General features: G+C 43.8%; 1 protein-coding gene across 1 annotated transcript; it reads right to left on the bottom strand.

The window, feature by feature from the left end:
* Positions 1-9,181: 9,181 nt before the first annotated feature.
* LOC142566661 (uncharacterized) lies at positions 9,182-15,062 on the bottom strand. The gene is made up of 4 exons (XM_075677493.1): positions 14,970-15,062; positions 11,751-11,876; positions 11,184-11,257; positions 9,182-9,735 (listed from the first exon to the last, which is right to left on the bottom strand). The coding sequence occupies exons 1-4, from the start codon at positions 15,060-15,062 to the stop codon at positions 9,684-9,686; spliced, it is 345 nt and encodes a 114-aa protein (XP_075533608.1). The 3' UTR covers positions 9,182-9,683.
* Between the last annotated feature and the right edge of the window lie 236 nt (positions 15,063-15,298).

The raw sequence follows: 15,298 nt of genomic DNA, 5'->3' as shown, positions 1-15,298 counted from the left end.
CCGACCCTTAGGACATTAGGAGTTACCGTGCCCACCTTTTCTTTTCCCATTGGCTTTTATCTTAAATTGTGCGCTTTGCGTTTTTTGCAACCCCTCATTTTTTTCGTTTTCATTGGCTTTTACACTCGTTATTGCTTCTCAGTAAATACGGGTTTCCCTGTTTTTATTTAATTTGATTACCACCAGAGAAAATCCGGGGCACAGTGGCGTGCCCCCATTGTCTTCCCGAGAATGTAGCCACGAGCAGTCAGCGACAGAGATCGCGATATTTTATTCATGCCGACCAGCAGTCAGACGATTCGAAGCGCGACTGCAGCTCGACCGAATGCGCAGTACACAGTATAAATAAAACAGGCATGTCACACGCAACCAGCACAATACAATTTTAAACAAAACACGTTGCCGTAAAAGCAAGCGTGCAAATTGGTGCGAGAACGAAGGGGAATTATATTCGAGGCGGGAATATTTTTGAACGGCGCTACCGCGCCACCCAAATATTGCTGAATAATAAACATGCCAAAGAAATTATTTCGGCTATGCGAGTTTATCTGATCGCGTACGTGATAATAAATGCGCGAATAGCGGAGCAGTGGAAGCGCAAGCAACGCATTTTTATGTCGACAAACGAGCGACACTGGCTGAATGCTTAAATTTTCCGGATGCGCAGAGCACTCGCTGTGAAAAGCCTGTCATGAATAATTAACTCTCCCTAATGTCCCTGTATATAGAGGGGTACGAACTCTCCCATACGCATTCCACGGTACATGTATGACTGCAATTAGGAATTAAAGTTTGTATGTTAGTACTACATCCTCCACGCGTGTCAGGATCACGGAGAAAACCTTAAAGCGCGAGAAATTGTCGCTCACAATGTGGAAAAAAATCACTCATTTATCTGTGAAATCACATGTCGTAAGCTTAGATTAGACGCCACCCCAAGCTCACAGTATACCTTTCGATTACGTCGCGTGAACGTGATATGTCCATGCAAAGGACATTTCGCGGTAACCATTATCAGAAATAAGACGCTTTCATGTGGTGCTCACTTTTTTTGTCGGCGAAATTCAGCCGTCAACGAAGCTGGATCTGCTTTCCAAGTCAAAGAAGCGACGCCGCCTACTCCAAGGATCAACAAGGGTCGTTGGTTAACGCATCGAAACCACATAATGGAGAGCTTGCTCTGCGAGTGCTCTCAATATAAACAAAGGCGCCTACCTGCACAGGCGCCAAGCCAATGGACACCGCTTCCCGCCGGAAAGATGTGAAAGGGCGAAAGCTTGGAAGGGAAGGTTGGGAGAGAAAACTGAAAAGCAGAGCGAGGCAGAGCTTAGGCAATGCCCCTTCTCAAGGCTTTCGGTCACTTGATAGCTCGAGGCGTCGAGATGCCGCCAGGGCCGTCGGCGTGGCGAAAAGTACAGACTTCCAACCTTATCCGCCTTCCCATCTGCCAGTATCGCTGCGCGAGTGCGCGGACATACGCGTGGGGTTGCGCGCAAATCAGCGACAAAGCTTGCAGCCATATGGCTGTGATTGCATCCCATGCTCGCGGCCATGGCGGCGTTCGTTCGCAGAACAGTGCAGACAACAGCAACAGAGGCAGTCATAGATAGGCTTTCGCATATCGTCATTTAGCTCAGCAACGTGCCCATAGATTTTTTTCATAATTCATCGAAACGACTGATGTACTCGAAGAATGTGCGTCTTGTGTGTCTGTGGAGGTGACCGTACTTGTATTTTCTTCGAGGGATTGGCTGCGACAAGCATCTGGAACGAGCGAAAGAGAGAGAGAGCGAGAGAGAGAGGGAGAAAACATTTATTTGTAATGAGATGGGGTGACCTCATCGTAGGCTCGATCCCTTAGTTCAGGGCCCCATTGGCTCGCGCAACTCCGCGTGCCCGTGGGATCAGCGAGCTTCAAGTCCCACCGTTTCGGAACGGCTGTGCGTTGAAGCAAATGATACGTATTGGTGTTACATTTCAGAGAATTGACTGTACTGCTGCGGACACCTTTGCATTTACTGTGCAGTGTGAGGTTGTTTGTACAGGTGCGTTGCACGGCATGCGTTCGTACAAATGGGTGTGCGTATATGTATGTGGAGTTGCAGGTGATGCGCGGTTTTCTATGCGTTCCCCTTTTTTTTCTGTCGTCGCGAAACGTTGAACTAGATGCAAAGCGTGTTCACATCTGTAATAGGATACCGAACAGTTATTGGTGCTTTGATGTTTTGTTAGGCCAAAACCAGCCTATTCGTGGCCTCAGGATGTCAGCTTTCCTGTTTTGACAGCTGTGCCTCTGTAGAGGAAGTGACTAAATCAAACATACACTGTATTATAGCGACTTACGCAAAGATGGCTTCCTTTCATCTTATGATAAACCGATCTGTCTAACATGCGTAGCGTCTATTTGTTCTGATGATTGTGACTCGCGCAGCAATTTGTCTCTTTATGAACAGTGTAATTGAATGAAACCTGACAAATACCTGCCTTACCTTTTATAAATGGCGCAAATATATTGCTACTTTTCACAGTCTACGTGGATGCAAGGTTATAGCGCCTTTAAACTGTGGCAGCTACAAGTTTAATCTAATTACAACCTGACACCGAATCGGAAGCTTCAGAAAATTTAGTTTCTGCTTGCCAGTCGCTTTCCATAATTATTAATTTAACTATCTTGTCCAAGGCAAAAAAAAATTCCTACGCGCATTTGTGCTGACATTTTCACTTAACATGTAATTTATGCGCTTATTACTTACGCCGATTTTCATTGGCTGATCTATAGTCTTTTGCGGTTCGTCGTACTGTTGCCATATTACTCCTTTGAACCGTATTCTGTTCCTAGGGTAAATCTATTCAAATTGTTTTTTTTTCTTGGCTGTTAGAATGCATTTATAGTATTGTGTTTGTAAAGTATTTGGGCAGATACTTTCTGAATTTATTCAACATTTTATTCTGAATTTTTTACGCGATCGGTTGTAGTTTTTGGTGTCACGAGTCACAATGAAGCACGACTGCGCTGCTCCAGACAAAGGTGACATTTCCTTTGGAGCTGAAGCGGCCTGATTTGTACGATCGTATGTGTTCAATATCGGAGTAGTAGCATCAAATTTACTTGTTTTTTCTACGTAAACCAAGAAATAGTAATTAGAGTTTGTGGATTGTTTGGTGACATGCAAGGCGATTATACTGCGCGTTCGGACGATCGACTTTTCCACTCCGACCAACCTCAGTATTTCCTGTTGCCAGTGAGAAAGCGACGCGCGAAGGCAAAGCCCGCATATTGTCGCGAGAAAAAGGGCGCATATCTCGCCACTATGAGTGGGCACCACGTTCGTACAGTCGCCACTGTACGGGCTACAGTAAAAAAATTGCTGCGATATATATTCGAGCCCGTGTGTATTCTTGCGCTTCGTTCAGTAAGAGCTGTAGTGTCGATAAGTTGTATAGCATCGATATAGAATTGTACCACATTCTTATGAAAAAGTACAAACAATAAAGCCAGCCACTTATAGGTATATCTCTTTAAAAAAACATTGAAACACTGCAATAGCTATGCGTCGAACAGTGTACAGCGCGTTATTTGCGCCCGTGTGTGTGTGTGTTTCACGGGCATTTACGCACGTTCTTGTAATTATGTTGAACCAAATTGCGTATTTACTAAAGTTTTGATTGATACTGGCCTATGCACGTGCGCGTTATTAATCTAGTTTAGTGGCATTAATTTTACATTCGATCCATGTTTTTTTTTCCTTGACGTACGTATAGGCACTATGACAGGGTACCAAGAAGGGCACGTATTTATAATAGGTATAGTCATTTTGGTATGACAGATATGCAACAGCCGTGTAAGCCGAGAAAAGAATCGAAATATATTATTTTAGGCATTTCCAAAAAAACAGACTAGCACAGATATCTTCCACACGTTTACGCAAAACGTTCTCAACCTGTCTTCTGAAGACATTTTAAAAATGTCTTGGCAAGCTGTAAGCAGAAGACATCTTAACAAGACGCCTCCTAGCCGTCCTAACTAGTTGTAGTCATTTTAGTCCATTTTGGCTGGTCCAAGGCGTCTTCAAAACGACTTGTGGCCAGTGGGTTGGTGATCCCTACAAGAGGCATTCGTCCTGCAGTGGACATAAAGGTTGGCTGCTGCTGATGGTGATGACGATGACTGCAATGTTAGTAAGGTTCTCTGTAGGTTTCATTCCTTTATCGTTTTCTTTATTGACAGCCTCTGTTTAAACTCTTGGAATAAAAATCTTTTAAGGAACATTTAAAGTAAAGCGGTATATATTGCATTAGGATCGATGCCGCTAACAAGCAGAAATAAAGGTACGAAAACGTTGATACATCATAGCTAACTACGCGGCTTTAGGCGTGCATCTAGCCAAACTGTTTATCGCGTTGCCCGTTACGAAAAGCCTAGTCAGCCCTGGAGGTAACAGTCTTCGCTGCTTTCAGCCGCACAGCCGGCCTTCCGTTAACTCTCAAAGAATTCAATTTCTCACTGAAGAGAAGCTCTCCGACACTTAGCTCCTGTTTCAGACTGGATTCTTCGCAGAGTTTGGTTCGAGGAGAAAATCGTACATCGGGCCGCGTGCATGCACGGGCTTGAAGTTATTCCCAATTTCATGAAATTTCATTTTTGGCGATGTCCGACCGTCATTCTTGTTACGCTGTTGGTGCCTGCACAATATCGACTTTACAACACTGCATAAATGCAACGCTCCAAAGCACAGCGAACGAAATCACGGACAAGAGCTACATAGTGCTGTAAATACTCGCATGCAACAGCGTAAAACACTCTTTTATTTAGCGCTATGCGGTAAAATAGGGAAAATTCTGGGACCATGGGGTGGCCAGCCGCTTGTAGCGCGTATAACAGCTATCATCGGTGACTGGGCGCTGCATCCTCGCGAAAATTTTGAGCTTGTGGGCGCTTGATGCGGTGCTTTGCTAGTTCTTTAGTTTTGGTTAAAAGGTAAGTCGTGGGCCCTTATTGTGACATGGATGCACACTCGGTATTTTACAGTAGAAACGAAGAGAGGTTAGAGGCAAATCCTTCTCAAAGGTTTCTGTATTAGATGACGTCATATTCAGTTTGTAAAATATCCAAGCTTTTATTAGAATTATCTCATAAATAACGATTAGAGTACCGTCACGGCGCTTTGACTCTTGTTTGAAACGCTTTGAGTGCCAGCCTCCCCTGCAATACGGTAGAAATCAGATGAGGAGTCCCGAAGCAGTTTTTGTAGGGAATCGAACTCTCGCACTCTGCCATCTTCAAGGACAAGGACCCTGCATGAAAAGAGAAAGATTGCGAAAACAATAAGGGGATTGAAAGCCTGAACTCCGAATTTATGCCAAACATCATCTCAAGAACATGAGCAATTGAATCAAATAACTGATTGTTTTTAATGTTCTTTTTTAAACTATTTCAAACAGGTGACAGAAAATAAAACGCTAGAGAGTGATAACAATGGCCCACTGGCATACGTTAAAGAAGATAGAGTTACAGGACCTGGGGTAGAATAAACAAAATAAAACGGTCCCAAAGCGCTGTTGAGTGCTTCGTTCGTTCGCTGCCGGTTGGCCTGGCCCTTGCACGGTTACTGTGTTTAAAGAGAAAACGAATATATTGACACGTGTACTTATCTTTATCGGGCGACCACGTTTCGCCGCCTAACAAATGTTATCGCACAGCGCGGGACGCGCCTGCATATATCCGAAGTTTCTGGAAAGTTATTGATGCTTCTACCGCTGTCTGTTGTCGCCGACCTTCATGTTATCTGATTTCATCGCCTGACGCGAATGGTGTAGAACTTTGTGGAAGGCACGCGGGTCCCAACGATTAGTCTGGAACATTCGACGATTGATGTATAAAAGCCGACGCGCTTGACCCTTTGATCAGATTTTCGACGATCGCCGACCGTGTCCGCCGCTATCGTTGTGCTATAAGTGTAGCCGGCCTTGTGGGTACAGGTTCGCCAAATAAAAGTTAGTTTTGTCGTTCACAGTATTGCTACTGTGTTCTTCAACATCACCACCACGTGACAATATCCTGTAGATCAGGCGAAACTAGGAAAGAAACCAGGCCCGAAAGCAGAGTTGTCCGAACAATATGCCATTTTAAGGTGTATGGCACTATGCGCGGTCTCGTTCATTCCTTACGCGCTCTGCACTGTTTCTTTCCGCAACCTGAAAAAAAATTCTCAGGATTTATGAGCCAAAACGCCGATGTGATTATTGGGAACACCGCAGTCGAGGACTCGGGCATAATTTTGACCACCTGGAATTCTTTAGGGCGCACCTAAATCTAAGTAGACGAGCGTTTTTGCATTTTCGCCCCATCGAGACGAGGCCACCGCGGCTGATATTGAACCCATAACTTATTCGAGCTAAGCAGTACAACGCCCTAGCCACTCAATATCCCGGCAGTTGAAGAAGCAAAACAAGAAAGCTAAAAAACCGAGAGGGATCTCAACCAGAAAGGGGCTGAATGAAGGACAATGAGAAGATTCGGAGAGCGTTCGAACACGTGCTCCACTCTACGCTCGTGCTTCTCTCAACATTTGAAAACACCACATCTCTGTATAGGGGTGCTTGCCATACTGGAGTCGCCTAATGCGTATTTTCTTAAATATTTGCAATATAGCGTGCCCGCGTGGTTCAACGCTGGCATTCGTGCCTCACAGAATATTTCCGGCTACCTCATGAAGTACGCTGCGACAGTAGCAACGATGGCTATCGCCGAAGATTACCTACTGACTACATATACTATAGCATTCAACACCCTCAGAGCACACATAAACCGCAGATTATAGGTTCCTGACAAATATCTAGCTGCCTTCCTAGAGCAGAGTTCCAAGGCTGCTTTTTTTTTGGGAGCGGTTGCAGCGAGCCATCATTCCATGTTACTGAGCTGCTTGCCCACAAAAAAAAAACGCCTTCTGACATACATTGCCTGAAAAAGCTTTCTGTCTACCTTGCGTATAGGCCGAGGCATTGCAAAGAAGGCCAGCTTATACACTGTGGCTCACAAGGAGATCCATTTTGATTCTTACGCATGTCGTACACTAACCAAATTCATGTGTGCATTTTCAGCTTGGTCTGGGAACTTCAACTGGCCCATTGGTTGTCCCATATCAACGAGTCATTAAATTATCATAATCACTACTTCACACATCACGACATCCGCGGAATAAAAAAAAACGCTGCTCTTCTCACCACTGTAAAATTTATATTCGAAAAGGAACACCAACGAAATGGGCAATATTCTACAAGTCATCCTTTCAAAGCGTTCTAAGTTTTAGACGCATGAACCGCAACTTATTCCTGTTATAAATCAACAGTATTTTCCATTGCGTTGATGGTAAAGGACCTGATCTGATCTTTCAGTGGGTTCCGTGACATTGTGGCATTGTTCGTCCCGGTCACGGCGGCCGCATTTCGATGGGGGCGAAATGCGAAAACACCCGTGCACTTAGATTTAGGTGCACGTTGAAGAACCCCATTTTCTCCGAATTTCGAGAGTCGCCCACTACGGCGTGCCTCATAATCTGATCGTGGTGTTGGCACGTAAAATTGCATAATTTAATTTTAACTGTGCACTTGTTCGCAAACACCTCTTAGACTCTGCCCGATGTATCTGCGCTACACACTAAACAATTTCTCACCCATAAGGGTGTAAATTAGCTTGTCCCCAGACGAACACCCTTTGCCACCTATTGGGTGCTTAAATAAGGGTGCTAGGAAAGGGTGCAGAGGCTAGCACCCTTAAGGAAGGGTGCACAGCATAAAATTTTAAAGGGTGTAGTGGTCGCACCCTTATTGAAGGGTGCTATTTTACCATAACACCCTATGAAATGGGTGCTGGAAGGGTGTTCTACATTGTTTCACCCGAGCAGCAAAAGCCGAGGATTGATGCACGACAGCAAATGTGACCACAAACATAGAATGCTCTACTCCACAGACAATGCCGTGTGCAGGCCGCATGCTAGCAACTGATATGTAGACAAAGCAGCATATATATATATATATATATATATATATATATATATATATATATATATATATATATATATATATATATATGCATCTTTCCCACCCATGGATACAACCTGTCACACATTGCATAAGTGTTCTATAGCTATACCTATTTCTGGACCACAACGCACAACATCAATCCAAGGACCCGTATACCAGCACATATCCATGCCATGCATAATGAAAAATTTAATCAGGAAAGCAATGCATGGGAACCATTGCTTTCCAAGGAAACATACGACTGTTGAGCCGCAACAATCATATATTACCCTCGCAACAAAGGCAAATAATATACACAACACAGCACCTGGTGATCTTTTGCCCACTTGAGACATGCGTCGCACAGGTATGTTTTTATACATATGAGAGTGCGGGATAGTTTTGGTATCAAAGTAAATTTATTGAGAACATCAGTAATTAATGCAACACGAATACTTATGAACAATAGAAATAGAACAACAGAACAATACAATTGAACAATAGAAAGCAGGTCGACGCTATATTTTTAGATTACTCGAAGGCTTTCGATCTGGTCGTATATAACGAATTAAAAAAACTGATGGAAATGAATATAAATTATGACGTTATGTGGATCCGCTATCTTACAGATCGGACACAATACGCTGATATAAATGGTAACCAATCTAACCAATTAAACATGACCTCAGGCGTTCCACAGGGATCCGTTTTAGGACTTCTTTTTCTACCTTACATAAATGATATTGCTCACCACATAAATAACGACATAACCATCCCGTTATTTGCAGGCGAGTGTTTATTATATCGTGAAATCAATAACTAAAACGATCAGGCGTCACTTAGTCAAGCCCTTAAAGCTGTAGAAGTCTGGGCCATGAGAAGTAAAATGAAAATTAACGAATCTAAATCAGTCCTGCTCAGTTAAAAACAAAACAAAGCATGTTATTGAGTGTAATTATGACATGAACTCAACAATTCGAACTGAAGCCGAAACGATAAAATACCTAGGTTTAACAATTTCGGAAGACTTAAGTTAGAAATCACACGTAAACAGAACTTGTGGAGCTGCAAAAAAAAGTTATGCTTCCTTCGCCGAAAGTTGAAGCTAGCAACCACACCCGTCAAACTACATGCATATGTAACTTACATTAGACCGACGTTAGAGTATGCCAGTGTCATTTGGGATCCGTTTCAATCAGGATTAATAAATCGCATTAAGATACAGAAAAAATCTGCAAGCTTCATTCTTTCCCGGTATTATCGCATTGACTATTTCCGAAATGCTTCGGTTACTTGACTTGCCTCCACTGGCTCAATGGCGGAAGTTGGCTAGACTTAATTTTTTTTTATCAAACGTTACCACTTTGTTATCAAAAGTTTGTTACCACTTCAATATTGTTACGGCCAAGACGGCCAACAGCACAGTCAACATGGCTCACTTTTGGTGACCTTGTTCAAGAACTTTGTAGCCACTACTCTAAGGGCACTCAATGTGAGCCCAAGGAAAAGGCACTCCAACACGACAAGAGTGTTGAACAGCTTGCGGTCGTACTGGATATTGAAGAGCCAGTAAGCAGACAAGACAGCTGCCAGCCCCTCCTCCCCATTTTTCACTGCAAGCAACTTCTCGCGGTCCACCTTGAAATGGAGAAGGTCAGCCTCTACGTCTGCTCCAGAAAATACCATGCAAGGGGTTGCAGGAATGATCTGGTCCTGTAGTGGCAAGAAAAAATATTGCATCATCACCAATAGACCATGAATAGTACATTGTCACCTCTTCATACTTAGTCAACCTTTATGAAGCTTTCTGCAGGTTATACATCATTTCAACGCAATACAAACAATGTTAACAATACAAATGGCTAGTCTGACATTTCTGCATGCAATTTTGGTTTATGCCCGACGCAAATTTTGGGACCACGCCCAGAATTGCCCCCACTTCTTGAGATGGCAGCTTTATTTTATAATAAATATGTTGCACAGAATTTGCTGAGGCCAATTCCCACCTAATTTAAACATTGATAAAAACTAAAACAGCGCACTTCTCTGGCCAGCTGTTTTGTGCATGCCATTTTAAGATTCCACTTTCACAAAAAAGTGAGTGCATTACAAGGCAGAAGCAAAAATTGCGTGGGTAATACTTCAGGTGACAACACTTGAAACAACCTACAGGTAAACACAGAAAAAAAATATTGTTAGCTCTTCTATGGCAAAAGATTATTCTAAATAGCATGATATCAGTGCCAACCAAGCCCAGCACTAACTTTACTGTTAAGGTTCCAGACCTAGTACAGCACTGGCATTAGGAGGCACTGACATGAGTATAAGGACAGCACTGATTTCTCGTGTTTTTGTTTGGGAAATTTACAATCAACTGCGCCTGGACTCTAATTGCAACAATACTAGCCAAGGATATACAATGCGTGTTGTGTTTTGGAATACTTATGGTACTTCTACTTTGATAAACATTCTCACTCCGAGAAAGCCCGTCGTTAATATGAGGAAAGAGGAGTTAAGTCCGAACAGAATCTCAGGGATACAGTCACACCTGCAACAAAGTTCAGTATGATGCGAATTCATAAAATTTACTGCCAGACCTGCAGCGCGTATGATGTGCACAATTTCAGGCGCAGCAATTTTCTTTGCCACTGCGGACAATATAAACGTGGGAGCCGCGAACATACCAGTGAGCTATATGTGTTACTGACATTGGCGCCGTCGTTCTGATCCAATCGAGCATACGCATTGAAACAGAACCTAGACATCATGGCACGCTGATCCCAACGTTCACAACCAGGTGAACACAGCCAAACGCCAGTGACTACAATTGTAAACAAGCCATCAAATCACATATGCATTGCATCTGGTGGCTCAGCATTTCTTGGTTTCGTTACGTGGTCATTGGCTTTGGACTTTAATTCAGATGGGAGAAAGCTTCGTGTTCAACCATCTTTCTATAAGGTGCTTTGGTTTTCTTGACAATCTTTGTTCTTCCTCCTCCCAAGTGCAGAGTTCTAGGCTATAGACATGTATTAGGCCGACTTCTCTGCCTTCCCATTCAATAAATCTCTCTTTAAAACATGATTACGGGCAAAACCAATATTATTATGCGACCCTGTGAGACTACCTAAAATTCTAATGTGACACTCAAACACACTTACAGATCGAAGGAAATTCCAAGGCCATTTTCATGATCTTCACTGCCACTGGCCACCATAACGCTCGCTGCAATGTGCTGCAAGAAAAAAAAATAGCATAGTTGCACGTTGCACTGGAGGCACAATGCTAAAGAGACAGTGGAGCTGATGGGAACCTAGCTCACGATTATCGATAAGGTATCAATTGGGTATTGAGTGGCCATCGATTGGCCTATACGATGCATTGCCATGCTTACCGGGGTACTACCAAGCACTTCTTAAATTTACGGTATATTGATCGATTATCGATTAGGTATCGACTGGGTATTGTTTGACTATCAATTATAAATTGCTTAATTAGGATTGAAACAATTACCACTACCTTACCTGGGCTTACAAATGAACCAACTGCGTAACCAAGCTCCAACTGGATTAAGCTCAGTTTAGCGGAATCGGCAACGCTGTGCTAGTTTTTTGTTCGCATGTGAAACGCTCGGCTTAAATAGCTCCACTGTTAAAATAAATAGCCGACACATGAATTCGTAACTAAGCTGTGAATTTGCAGAACACATGACTACCAAATCCAAATACCTCAGTCGATGTTGACGCACATTGCTGCTCACTGTCCACTTGTGGGCGCAGTAAAATTTTCGATAAGTCTGGGATAGTGTCCTCAGGAGAGAGATCCACATACTCATCGAACGTCTTGTCCAGTATCTGAAAGCGGTAAAGCACAACTGGTTTTTATATCCTGCAGAGACCTGAGGAATCTCTATGCACGACAAGGCTGTAAACTGCTTCCATTGCGTCATGTGCAGCAAACCACTGTAAATGTGCAACAGCGGACTGTTTTCGGATTAGAAAACAGTCTAGCAATGTGCCCCTCGATTTGCTGTTATATGAGCGAAATGCACTAATAAGCATTTGCTTGGCGAGCGATCCTCCACAACGCACTTAAAATGAATCGGCACAGTGACTGAGGCGCTCGTACAGGGCTTGACACGCATCACACCTTAGAGCGCGCTATCATGCAGCTCACACGAAATTTTTTAGCCTTTAGTTGCTGACATGCACAATGCTGTTTCTTTTACTGCTATGCTTCACAGCCGCTGCAAAAGTAATTCCATGTATATGGCGGACAGTGGTGCAGTGGCGATGACAGGCAGCACGCGCGCGCGCGCTAAGACTGAGCAAGGGGAGCAGCTGTACGGCAAAGGGCAAGCGTGTACGGTCTGAGGGCGCCCGACTGACTAGTCGCACTACGTATAAGCGGCACCTCCTGGCGACAAGGCAAATTTTGGGAGTCGAAAACTAAGCCGCGACATAAGAGACATGGACAACAATGCTCGTTGCTGGTCGCCGTCGCACTAAAGCACATAACGAGTTTGGCGATACGCGGCTTCGCTGAAAAAATGCGATCTACCGTCGCGACGAGAAAAGCACCCCGCAACGAAAAAGGCGCACCGCGAGTTCTGCAGCGCTACCGCGCCCGTGCGAGAATTATGTAGCGCGAACGAGTATTATACTTACAGTTTATTGCTACGCGATGTAAACACTACTCGGATTCAAACATGTCGCGAAAAGCCTCCCTCATCATAATCGTCAGTACTTCCGCACAACGCTACCTTAGCAGGTGCAGTTAGAATCAAACAAGGGAACACGTGCACTTGCCTGAAACGAGCTCGACGTCAGGTCGACTTTGCCGCCGAGAACCGGGCACGCGCAAATTGCTTCTTTGAGCGCGTTGAACTTTCCATCCGCAAAAACATATGTCCTTGCCGCACCAAGGTGGGGCACACTAACTATGCAGCATGGCATCGCAAGCAAATTTACATACACAGTACCCCTGGCACTTGCAAACAACAGGCAGTCAAACATGGAACCAACGCAGCAATGAGAGCAGTGAGAATTACGCGGCAATCCGCACAATGTAACCATGGCAGAACAAGAGACAGTTGTGAAATTCGTCATTACAGCATGTCGCAGAAATGCCATAGTCTAAATAAACTTCACACTATTTAAAAACAGATATTTTGCGCCGACTAGTAGCAAGAACAGTGCACAGCCATGCTAATTTTTGCCTTGTGCTTTATTAAATGCAGTGCAAAAAGTTGCCCATAGATGGCGTAACAATTAGGTATTGAAAAATTTACGGACAGTTTTTGGAGCGGTTTGCGTTTGGTTTTTGCGTTTTTACTAAAAGAATGAGAGCCTGAAGCTTCACCCTTGTTGCCAGCAATGGTATGAAACCTGACCATGTTCAGCACCTACTGCAGTGCGTGCAAAGATAACAATCGCTGCAGTGTAGCAATCAAAAGCAAAAAGAAACTCATAATCACTAAGTAATATTATTATTCGAAAACACGTAATAATAAATTATTGGCAATAGTCTAACTCTAAAAGCAGAAGACCCGCCATTAGTTGTTACTACTCTGTCGCAAAGTCTGTGTTCTGTTTGCTCTCCTTTTTGTTTTATTTATACTGTGTTGATGTTCTGGAATGGCGCGCACGGGTTGGGGCATTATGCTCGGTCTGTGTTGTCGCTGTTTGAAGGCAAAAACGGCGCAGGCAAGCTAGGAAATCACGGCATAACTGTGAACGGAAACCTGGTAAAGGGATCTGTTTTCATTTTCACTGGTGGCAATGTGTCTAGCCATAGAATTGGAGGCTTCAAATGCGCATTCAGCCAAGAAAGAATTTGTAGGCACTGCATGGCTCTGCGGAATGAAAGTTACTACAAGCATTTAGAAGGCGATTTTGTGCTTCGCTCGCCGAAAGTGCACAAACACCACTTGAGTATGTTGAGTGCAGGGCTGCCGACTCTGTCATTGTATGGGGTCAAGGAGCTATGTGCTCTTTTGTGCCCCGGCTTTGATCCGACGCTACACCTTCCACCCTTATAAAGCATGACCTGCTTGAAGGAGTCATACCATTTGCACTGCGGCATATAATCTTTTCATTAATTGAACAACGATTCTTTTCACGTGGTGATTTGAACAAAAGCATTGTCAGAATGGATTTATGATCCTCATGATATTGGCAGCAAACCAGAGCCCATTTCTAAGCCATATCTTCTAGGAAAAGGTGTTTTGAAGGGGTCGGCAACAGAAGTATTTTGCCTATTTCGAAACCTAACCTTCTTTGTTGGGGATAGCATCCCTTCAGAAAATGCAGTTTAGCAGCTTTAGCTACCTCTCCGAGAAATTGTTGACATTGTAATGAATCATAAAACTCCAGTTGCACATATTGCCTATTTTCCAAAAAAGATTCATTTCTTTTGTCTTGACTTCTGAAAAGCTATCCGCTTCGTTTGCTGATCACATGGTCCACAAAATTTTGTTCCCTACTGTACACCCTTATCAGCACATCAGCACCCATTAGTTATTGCACCCTTTTCGCACCCCCGTTTACACCCTTCCGCTAAATGCACCCTTTGCGGACTGCTCGTAGGGTGCTCCCGCCGAAATAGGGTGCTGGAAGGGTGCGCAGTAGGGTGTAAATCTGTTGAACACCCTTTTTACACCCTTAAGGGTGAGGAATTGTTTAGTGTGTAGAGTGCTGACATAGCTTATGCAGTTATTAAGAATTGACGGTGCGAGACAGCTTCCCCTTCTGCAGCGTAATTCACAATAACTCATAGAAATCGCAGTTCTCCAGCTGTTGCATACACAGCCACAATCCGTCATTACGGTTACCAGCAAATTTTTCATGCCCGATACGACACAAACTGCTGTATCGGCTGTGGGTCGTAGTATCCTTGACTAACTCCTACAGTTATCGCATTGATAGCTGTATGAATTGCTGACTGACCTGACAATGCTTGCGAAATTCCATTGGGAAGACACCATCGATCGTTTCTTCGGCCACTGTTTCATCTTCGACAAACAACATCATACACTCCATTGTGTATTCAGGGAACTTCACAAATGGCTTTTTGCAAAAGCAAAGGTCCTGGATGCTTGATTTCGCGCATTTCATGCGCACAGAAAGCCACGCGAGCTCTTCTGCAGTACCTGATGGCAACATACTTGAGGCCGCGACGGTATAGTTGCACTCCTACTTCTACAGTGTGTGTAATGATTCTGACTGTTGACTTCTCTTTCTTTCATTCACTCCTTCCCTCCTTACGTGTATGGTAG

This window comes from Dermacentor variabilis, unplaced genomic scaffold, assembly GCF_050947875.1.
Source record: "Dermacentor variabilis isolate Ectoservices unplaced genomic scaffold, ASM5094787v1 scaffold_13, whole genome shotgun sequence".
Taxonomy (NCBI): domain Eukaryota; kingdom Metazoa; phylum Arthropoda; class Arachnida; order Ixodida; family Ixodidae; genus Dermacentor; species Dermacentor variabilis.
This window is presented reverse-complemented; position numbering and strand designations above follow the sequence as displayed.